The sequence below is a fragment of the Histomonas meleagridis genome (assembly GCF_020186115.1).
Source record: "Histomonas meleagridis strain 2922-C6/04-10x chromosome Unknown contig_51, whole genome shotgun sequence".
NCBI lineage: Eukaryota > Parabasalia > Tritrichomonadida > Dientamoebidae > Histomonas > Histomonas meleagridis.
The window spans coordinates 21,563-32,370 of NW_027150894.1; the positions used below are offsets into that span (position 1 = coordinate 21,563).

The window sequence follows — 10,808 nt, forward strand, 5'->3', positions numbered from 1 at the left end:
TGTTTCTTGATTGCTTTGATAATAGTTCTTTTAATTTCTTCTTTGTTGGGAAAATCTTTATTAATTATATAATTTTGTAAAAAGTTTTGTAATGTTCGATCTGTAATAATTTCTTTGTTATCTCTATAATAATTTTCATTAATATCCCATATATTAATCTTATCTTGTAGTACATGGTCGAACTTTAAAATGTAAATATCTTCATAATTATTCGTAATTAAAGATTCGTTTCTTGTTGATCGTAATTCAGATGTATGACCCTCTATTCCTGTAAAATTGTTCGTCTGAAGTTTTGAATTTCCAAATAATCTATCTGATGAAAATTCGAATTTTGAGAAAAGGGTATCATTCGATTCCTCTCCCTGTAACGGAGCTAAAGGCGAATTCTCAGCAAAAATAGAACTCTCCATCAAAAAAACAAAAAAAATTCACCTTCGACGGGATTCGAACCCGCAACCCCAGGATTAAAAGTCCTATGCTCTAACCGTTGAGCTACGGAGGTTCTTGTTATCTTAAATTCAAAAAAATAAAATATATTATAGCTTTATTTTCATGTGATGATCTTTTTTGTTTTTCTCATTAACTTAAAAAAATTTATTACTGTTTAATTTTCATTTTTCTCATATTTTAGTTGACTCAAAAATTATATCAAATTTCAAAGTGAATAAATAGGTATTTTTTGCTTATTTTTGTTTTTATTTTTTAATTACTAATATCATTATATATGAGTTTATACTGATTCCGAGTTTGAATCTCCCATCTGTCATTTGGATCGAAGTATTCAAACTTGCCTAGCTCATACTCTGATGTTTTTTCTGTCGGTTCTGCAGCTTTCCGTAACCAAATCTGCAAATTTGTATCAAATAACCAATCTCTTCTTTTTAACTCTTTTCCTGCGAAATATCTGGTTATAGAACTCTTTGTGTAATAGAATATGAAAAACAATGTTGATAAATCATATTTTCGCATTGTTTCTGGTTGAAGAAGCTGTTGTAGTGGTTTCTGTGGATAACCATTTGGATGTGAATTATTAGAATCTACCGTTGGCATCATGTCATAAGGAGGGTCTGGTATAAGATTTTGTGAAGAAGAAAGGGCATAAGCAAAATCTTGTTGACTGAGATCTGATTGAAAAATTGCTTCTGGTGATTTTATACCAAAAGCATTTAATTGCTGAAACAAAGTTGGCTGTGGTATTGGTTTCTTTATTGATTCTGGTTGATTTGAAACAGGAGCTGAGGAAGCAGAAGGTGGTGGATGCGTAACATTATTAGGGTGTTGGTTACGCTTTGGAAGCGACGAAAAAGAAGGGAATTCTTCGTCAAGCTTTTTATTATAAGAAGAATTTACACGGCTCATTTCCTAAATAAGTCGTCCGTTTGTTCAGATTATTAACGGTCCCATTCTAATTCCATCACCATCAAACTTTTTGAATGCATATTCGGCCGATTACAGCGGTTTTTTACTATTTCCTATATATTAAACTCGACTTATGATTTCCACCCATCGTAAATAGCGATCATCCTACGATATTGATATCATGAATATATAATATATATGCATAGTTGCATCTATGATTAATACAAATCTAAATATAATATCATAATTATCACGAGATAAATCTATTCTTTCATTTTAAAAGTGACAAAAATCGACTTTTGCATGATTTATATCAAACGATAGCAGTAACGATTAGTGACGATAAAAGCAAATTTGAATGATGGTAAATATTATCAAAATTTTACCCTTTCCTCGGAAAGATACGTTATTTATCTACATCATTGTAATTTGGGAACATCCAAATTAAAATTCTTGGTTCGTTAAAGAATAAAAATATTGATATTTCATCATAGAATCCTGATTTGTTATTTATTCCAAATAATTATATGAAATCTTGATTTTCTTGAATTTATGGATTTATTAAAAAAATGAATGATGTGATAATTTTTGTAATACCTTAATGATTTACTTATCTAACCTGATTAATAATTTATTATCGATAAAATAGTTTCTGTGTAAGTACATATTCTTGAAATATCTTGAAACGACTATGATTTTTTTTCTGAAAAAACCGATTTTTGATCATTGAATTTATTTGATGATTTTTTTATTTATTTTCATTACCCTATATTAGCAAAATGTTCAATTTTATCGATTAAATATCTATACAAATGCAATTTGCAAATTATCTTTAAAATACTAACTTGAAATACATTTATCGATTCCTTTTATCTCATATTACTTATGTGCTTTCAAATTTCAAATATATTACATTTTTCAATTTATTTGACATCTAATGTTATGATGTTGATTTCTCTATTTTTCCGAATTTGATTCGATATCACCGTTTCTTGAGCAAGCTTTATTCTGAAATTGTCTCTGAGAACGATACGAGCTGATTGCGTGATTTTTATACGTCCACTCATTCAAATTTGACTTCGAACCGCTTGAACATGTAAAATGATATCAATAACTTATAATCAGATTATAATCGTATATAGCGATCTTCCTACAACCTTGATATTTATGAATATATAATATATAAATACATTGTGCATTCATGATTAATAAAACTAAGAATAATATCTCGATCTATTAAGTAATTGAAAATTCAGAAATTAAAGTATTCTTCAATAAGTTTCCCGAACGATACACTTTTTTAGGCCAATAACCCTCGCACTTCTATTAAAAAGTTCTATTGTTTGGGAAATTTATTGAAGAATTCAAAATTTATTTGTTTTTTTTAGTAGTTGGTATGATTTTCATTATTGCGAATAACTTGTTGCAGTCTGTCTTGCATAGAGTTTGCAAGATTTTGAAGCATTTCAGGGGAGATGCTTTTCCAGACTTCGAATATCGCAGCACAGAGCTCACAAATGGTTTTCGGTCTAAGTTCATAAACTTTTCTTTTCATAATCGCCCATAGATTCTCAATTGGATTGAGATCTGGGCTCATTGTAGGCCAGTCTTCTAGAATGTTAACGTACATTCTTAAGTAATCTATAGTTTCTCTGCAAGTATGAGCGGTTGCTCCATCTTGCATTAAAATCCAACCCATGATTCCATAGACTTCATTCATATGCGGTATCAAACCGCTTCCATTTATCAGTTCGTCTACATAGGAAACATGGTCAATGGTCCCTCTTTCAATAATGATGAGGTTTGTTTTGACTTGGGAAGACATCCCACCAAACACCAAAACCTTATCTGGGAATTTTTTTTCACTAACTATAACTTCAGGACATTTCTCGCCTTTTTCTCGATAAAGAGGTCGATGATCCTCGTTGAGCCAAAAGTAGCTTTCATCTGTGAACAGCACTTTTGTCCAGTCGGTTCCAAGCTGCAAATGCTTTTGTGCAAACAATAAACGGTCGCTTTTCTGTTTCTCAGTAAGTGCAAATGAAATCAATGGGTAGCTGAATCGATATTCTAGAATTTCTCTCGCTATCATGATGGTAGATTCGCTTATAATGTTGTTGAATTTTTCAGATTGGTTAGCAAAGACTGATAACGAAAGATTTGATAATCGTCGATTTTCTTTCGTCATATCATCAACAAATTCCAGGAGTTCTGTCGTAATTTTTGTCGGGGCTCCAAGTTTTGTTTTTTGAAAGCAAATGTCTTCCCCATCTTTAATCATTTTTCGAACCAATTTTACAGTCTTGTGGTCATGACCAGTCATCCGTTGGATGTCCATATCTGAATACCCTAGGTATATCCATTTTGCTATTTCCTGCCTTCTTTTTATTGTTGTTTTTGTCGCCAGCATGTTCCTTGTCTGCGGAAGTTATTTGATAGCTTTACGTGGGAAACTTATTGAAGAATACTTTATTTGAGAAATAATGAAATATTACTTGTTTTATTTGATTATATAAAATCTTGATATTAAATTTTCTTCAAATCAATCGAAAATATTGATAAACTCAAAAAAATTCGAATATATTATTGATGGCATATTCATGTAATTGTCGTATATGAGTTATTTTCAATAAGTGAATGCACATTCAGCCATATATTGGTACAAACAATACAAAACTTTCTAACGATAACTTTTTTAAATGGAATGACAGTTTTTTTATTATTGAATTTTTTCAACGGTACTTTTTTCCCCTTTGCATGATAATTTAAAATCAATTGAAAAATTATCAGTCATCCTGAACAAGAAGGAATTGATATTAATGCTAAAAATATTTATTTGTTTTATTTAGAATTTATTTTAATAATTTTATATTTCAAAATAATATTTGGAAATTATTTTGATTAGTTGAGACAGCACTTATGAATGCATCTTCAAATGGTCATATAGAAATAGTTGAATTACTTTTTGAACAAGAAGGAATTGATATTAATGCTAAAAATGAAATTTATTTTAATAATTTTATATTTCAAAATAATATTTGGAAATTATTTTGATTAGTTGAGACAGCACTTATGATTGCATCACAAAAAGGTTATATAGAAATAGTTAAATTACTTTTTGAACAAGAAGGAATTGATATCAATGCTAAAGATATTTTTTTGTTTTATTTAAAATATTTTGAAAAAATATGAAATTTCATATAAACATTTGGAATTACTTATAAACATATAAAACAGCGCTTATGATAGCATCAAAAAAGAAAAATGCAGAAATTATTCGATTATTTGCAGACAAAATTCAACATCATAAATGTGACGACATAACAAAATTAAAAGATTCTAAAGGATAAAAGATGTAATATTTAAATATTGAAATAAACATTTCCTAAATTCAGTTTGTCTTCATATATTATTATCAACGCATTAAATTTGATTAATATTATTATTATATAAATCAAAATTTGATAAATAGAATATTTTATATCATATTTCATTGTATGATTTTCATATAATTTGATGATAATAATGTGAAAAAAATGATGAAAAATTCATAGCAACAAAATATTAATTATTATTCATAGTATTATTTACTCTTAAAGTTTAATGGAAATCTATTGAGTACACCTTATTATTTTCAGTCCCATTATACAAAATATTTGTGAGGAATCGTATTACCAGGGCATAACGGTCGTTTCCATTGAATTATTGTATAGTTTATGCTTTCAAATTTTTTCGATAAGTGACGCTTTACGCCAAGTGAAATTAAAATAAAAAATTGAATGTGATAAATCGTTTTGCATTGATCAAAATTGAATAAAAATTGAATTCAATTCAAAAAATCAGCTTGTGTATCTAAGATTGAAAGAATTTTATTAATTGTCTTCATTTATTTTCAATTTTTTTTTTCTAAACTTTCGATATATCAATTAGAACTTCCTCTATTTATTATTACGAATTTTCATTCAGCACAAAATAATAAAATTATTTTTTATTTATTACATTTTAATTTTCTTTCGCTTTTCCTTCTATTAAATCCAACAAATTCTGTGTTTGCGTATACAATGATCCCCACGATCCGCCGCTTCTTTTATTATCATTTTCCAAATTATCGACTCGCGCATTTAACTGCACCGATTGCGTCCATTTATTCAATGCGCCATTTACCTCATCGAACATTGGTAATCGCAAAGTTACATCTTTTTCGTCGACCTTCACAGCCATTACGTTATGAATTCTTGTTAAATTAGAGAACGCGTTACACAAACTTTCGATTTGTGCCGAAATATTTTCTTTATTTGCGTGTGGTATTGCGTCTGTTAATTTCATGATTCTATTTTTAATGTTTGCAATGATGTTTGTTATTCCATTTGTATAATCTCTTTCATTGTTTATCAGTTGTTCAATTTTATCGATTAACAAAACGATTTTTTGTTCTTTTTTAACTTTATCAATGTTATGTTTATCATAGATATGAAGTCGTTCTGATTGTAAATCTATTATTTGCTTTAATAATTTGATATATTCATTAGTTAATGTTTGAGTTCGTTGAGAACATTTATAACGCTCAAGTTCGAATGTATCAATTCGTTCATAAATAGTAATTGCGTCATGTAATGTATTATCACTTTTATAATGGATTTCATTAATTAATTGTTGCGATTTCTCTAATTCGCTTTTAGCTTTAGTGATTTCTTCATCAATTTGCGATAAGTCATTTAATGATGCTTTAAATAATATGTCATTCGAATATGTAATTTTTGGTATGTTAATGTTCTCCGATAATGTTTCAATTTCAGTATAAAGAGTTTCGAGCTCTTCTTTCGATCTCATTATCGATTTCTTGGATTCTGTTTTCAATGTAATTATCGATGTACATAACTCAGAACATCGTTTTTTATATTCATTTAAATCATAAATATCAATTTCAGAGTGAACAGAATTCGATCCTTGCGTTTGTTGGATGCTTTTTAAGGTGCTGATTAACCTTTTAAGAAGTATCTTTTTCTTTGGTATGTGATGTGATCGCAATTGCTGTATCTTCTAATATGTCTTTATGATAGAACTTTTCAATCTCTAAATACATGTTGAGCTTTTCTTGTGAGAGAAAACGTCGGGCCTTTTGAGCTGCCATAATTAAAGGTGACGTTTTTTGCTTCTTGGAATTGATGTCGAGTAAACTTGACAAAAATTCAATGTACTTCGGATCGTCAACCCCCGTAAACGGTTCCTCGTTTGATTTGTAGTAAAGAACAGTGGAATTTTGGCCCGTTTCATCTATGAAAAAGATACCACGCTTCATTGGAAACACAAAGAGTGACGATTCGATTGATGTGGAAAATTCAAGATTAAGCCATACATTATGCTCAAAAATATATATGAGAGCATCACTTGATACGACCGATTGTGAAAGACCTCCAGTGATAAACAAGTTACCAAAGAATAATGAGGCATGATGTGACCTACGTGCTGGATATAAATATGGAGAATCAATTATTGTGACTTCGCCCGTTGAAAGATCAATCAAATACATGTTTCGATTTTCTGCTTTGTTAGCATGAATTCCTCCATATAAACAAACTTGGGTACCTGATACATATGTGACTGTATGATGAGAGAATGGTAAAGGTGTTGATAAAGGAATTGTTTTGGATTTTCCTGATTTTAGATCTAGAAGAACAAAATCTTGATAAACATTATGATCAAAAGATCCTCCAGATAATAAAACTGATGACATTGTTGGTATCCAAGTGCAACTGTGATAAGCACGTGGAGCCAAATCATGTGTAAAAGCACGCCACCTATCAACTGCAAAAATCCATGCATCAGATATTGTTTTTCCACTAACATTGCCTCCAAAAACGACAATTCCATGTGGTGTAGAAGTCATAGAATGACCACTTTCTATTGAAAATTGTGGATCAGCTTCCTTTTTCCATTCTTTTGAGTTATATGTCAATGAATAAAGTCCGTTTGGTCCAAGATAATACAACTGATCATTGTGTACAGTCATTAACTGATGGTGAAGTCTAGAACGCTCTGAATCGATAACTGGTTTGTGGGAAAGAGTGTTCCCTTCATGAAGCTTCGTCATTTCATTCATTGATGAACACCGTTTAATAGTTGAACGTTATTATAAACAAGAGAAAAGAATTTTATTCAGTAAAAGAATCGTGAAAAAACATTTTCTGAGTGACATGTCTTATAAAACTATAGATTCTTGGTCAATAGAAAACCATTGAAGCTTCAATCTCTCTCAATGGCATAGCGAAATAATTTTAAAGGAGAATCTTCATAATAATCATAATCTTCAAGTCTCAAAAAGTCATGCATAAGTCTTCCTTAAGAACTTATCACATAAAGATTGGAATTGGACTCAATATTGTAAAAACTTAATTGTTTCGAATCTTCTAATTCTTTCTATAAAAAGATCAGACTCAGGATAACTGATGTTGAAAAAATTCTTGAGCATGATGGCACTTTTTATGAAGAAAATTCAAATAATTTATTACAATTGTAAGGTTTATTTACTTCATTGAGAAGGATCCACTTTTTGAAGCCTTAATGAAGAAATGGGTCAATCTGGAAGAAAATATTGTGCTTGGACAAAGAAAGAAGAAAAAAATTCAAAGATTTAAGCAGCAGCTTTGGCGGTGATCTCAATGAATTTATGAAATATTTTCCTGATCGCTCCGGAGTCAATAAAAAAGAAAATAACAAGAATGAACGTTAAATAAAATTCTTAACTTTACTTCGCTATTTTTTGTGAGAATAATTGGTTGGAAGTTCTCTGTTGAATTCCTTGGCATAAGCTTTTAATAACAATGTGTTATTATCCTGAAGACATTTGTTTCGGCTTTTTTATTCAGTCAATTATAACAGGTATCGGCTCAATTATTATGGTCATATGTGGAGGTGTGTTTTGGGGGAGATTGAACTTTGATCCAAAATTATTATCCATGGTTTCACTTCCGTTAACACCATCTACTGACAATCCGCGAGATATATATATAGTTTCAAATCTAACCAATCAATCTATTTTTTGTGATAATAAGTTTTCAATTAATTATCCAGGTGTGTCTGGAAGTAGTTTTTTTTCGTTTTATATCATACACAACATGTTTAGCTATGATATCAAAATTACTATTGATGGTGAAAATGTGAATAACTTTAATGTCAGCTTCAATACAAATCGTGAAAATCTAACAATTATTGAATATCAAAATTTTGAAGATCTTAAAATCGATTCATCCCCTCTTAGGGCTGGTGAATATTTTAGGGCTTGGTGTCCATCTTCATCACTTATTACCCAATACAATGACATTGATCAGTTATGTAGTACAAGTGAATATCCAATGAAATTCGACAGCAAATATACAATTTCATACATTGGTGGTGCTACACTCTCACAAACACAAAATATTTTGGAATTTTACAATTCGACATTTATTCCAAATAATTACATTGAAATTCCAGAAGTGTTTTTGGCAAACATTATCAATTATGATAAGGACTATACTTGGGAAATAGTAACCATTGTCGGTGTTGTGGCCTTTCCTCTTTCATTGATCGAGGGTTTGTTGATATTTTGTTGTGTTCTCCTTTAAGCAAGGAAAAATATTTATAACTGTATTAAATATCATTTTAAGGTTTACTTTTTTGATATTTTCATTAATTAATAACCTTGTGTCTCATCATATTATCAAAAAAAAATTGAGAATTATACTATATATATGAATCAGATCAACAAATAAAATTTTATGATTCACCGATGGGATTTCATTCATAAATTATTTATTCTTTACACTCATAACATAAAACATTTACAAATTATTTATTATTTACATTAAATATTTACAAATTATTTATTATTTACATTAAACATTTACAAATTATTTATTATTTACATTAAACATTTACAAATTATTTATTATTTACATTAAACATTTACAAATTATTTATTATTTACATTAAACATTTACAAATTATTTATTATTTACATTAAATATTTACAAATTATTTATTATTTACATTAAACATTTACAAATTATTTATTATTTACATTAAATATTTACAAATTATTTATTATTTACATTAAACATTTACAAATTATTTATTATTTACATTAAATATTTACAAATTATTTATTATTTACATTAAATATTTACAAATTATTTATTATTTACATTAAATATTTACAAATTATTTATTATTTACATTAAATATTTACAAATTATTTATTATTTACATTAAATATTTACAAATTATTTATTATTTACATTAAATATTTACAAATTATTTATTATTTACATTAAATATTTACAAATTATTTATTATTTACATTAAATATTTACAAATTATTTATTATTTACATTAAATATTTACAAATCATTAAACGCAATTCACAAAATGTTTTAATGTTTACTAATTATTTACATAAACTTTAAGTTGCTCAAGTTCACATTTTCTTTCTTCTTTATGCATTTACTTAACTTTTTCCCGTTTTCTGCGATGAACCTTTCGAACTTTTTATTCATTTGATTTATTTCATCTATTTCTCTAATTTTGAGTTCTTCAGTATCATTTAATATTTTATCGAAGTTTTTATACAATTCGCAATTTCTATTTCTTAAACATTTATTTTCTTCTTCTATTTTTCTATTTTCGTATTCGATATTATCTATTTTTTGTTTCATTTCTTCTATTTCCATTTTAATATTTTTGTTAATATTTTTCAATTCATTTATTTTTAGTTTTAATTCTTTAATTTGAGAATTTTTTTTCAGTTTTTGGATTTTATCGTTTTGGCACTTTTTCATCAACTTCAAAATTTTTTTACATTTTTCTTCATTATAACAATTTTCATAAAATGGTTCAACTTCGAATTCGCTTTTGTTTTTATCATTAATTTCTTGGACAAACGAAGTTTTCGATTTGTTACAAAACAATTTGCAATAATTTTCATCTGATGATTGAAGAAATATAATTATCGAACAATTATTTGTTATGAATTTTAATATTTCGTCAAAGTTATTGTTATTTGTTATGATATTTTTCGATTTGTTTTTGATTTGATATATTATCTTCGAAAGTTCAATGATTTCATTGTCGTCTGTTAACTCGATAATACCAAAATATGAATTAAATGTTGAAATTATTGTTATGTTATTCAGAGGGTGAAATGTTTCATCAAGTTTTTCGCTTCCAATGTAATAATTCTTTTGTTGCGTTGATTGTAATTCATTGTTTGTGGTCAATATGAATGAAATTATATGAGAAAAATTAATTACATGACAATTAATAGAAACAAGTAAAAAATTAGAGCCTGACATGAACTTTATGATGTTCTTTTGGATGATATGAAAAATGTTTTCTTCTATTCGTTTGGTTGAAAGTAATGATACAGTTGAAAAATAATATTTGTTTTCGATTTCTTGAGCTTTATCATTAGT

General features: G+C 27.8%; 3 protein-coding genes across 3 annotated transcripts; all 3 read right to left on the reverse strand.

The window, feature by feature from the left end:
* Positions 1 to 702: 702 nt before the first annotated feature.
* Positions 703 to 1,359, reverse strand: GO595_006935 (NOT2 / NOT3 / NOT5 family protein; the record flags this gene model as incomplete). Its single annotated transcript, XM_067920343.1, has 1 exon — positions 703 to 1,359. The coding sequence occupies one exon, from the start codon at positions 1,357 to 1,359 to the stop codon at positions 703 to 705; it is 657 nt and encodes a 218-aa protein (XP_067772454.1).
* A 1,384-nt stretch (positions 1,360 to 2,743) lies between these two features.
* GO595_006936 (transposable element tc3 transposase) lies at positions 2,744 to 3,640 on the reverse strand (the record flags this gene model as incomplete). Its single annotated transcript, XM_067920344.1, has 1 exon — positions 2,744 to 3,640. The coding sequence occupies one exon, from the start codon at positions 3,638 to 3,640 to the stop codon at positions 2,744 to 2,746; it is 897 nt and encodes a 298-aa protein (XP_067772455.1).
* A 2,706-nt stretch (positions 3,641 to 6,346) lies between these two features.
* Positions 6,347 to 7,450, reverse strand: GO595_006937 (galactose oxidase; the record flags this gene model as incomplete). The annotated part of the gene is made up of 1 exon (XM_067920345.1): positions 6,347 to 7,450. The coding sequence occupies one exon, from the start codon at positions 7,448 to 7,450 to the stop codon at positions 6,347 to 6,349; it is 1,104 nt and encodes a 367-aa protein (XP_067772456.1).
* Positions 7,451 to 10,808: the final 3,358 nt, after the last annotated feature.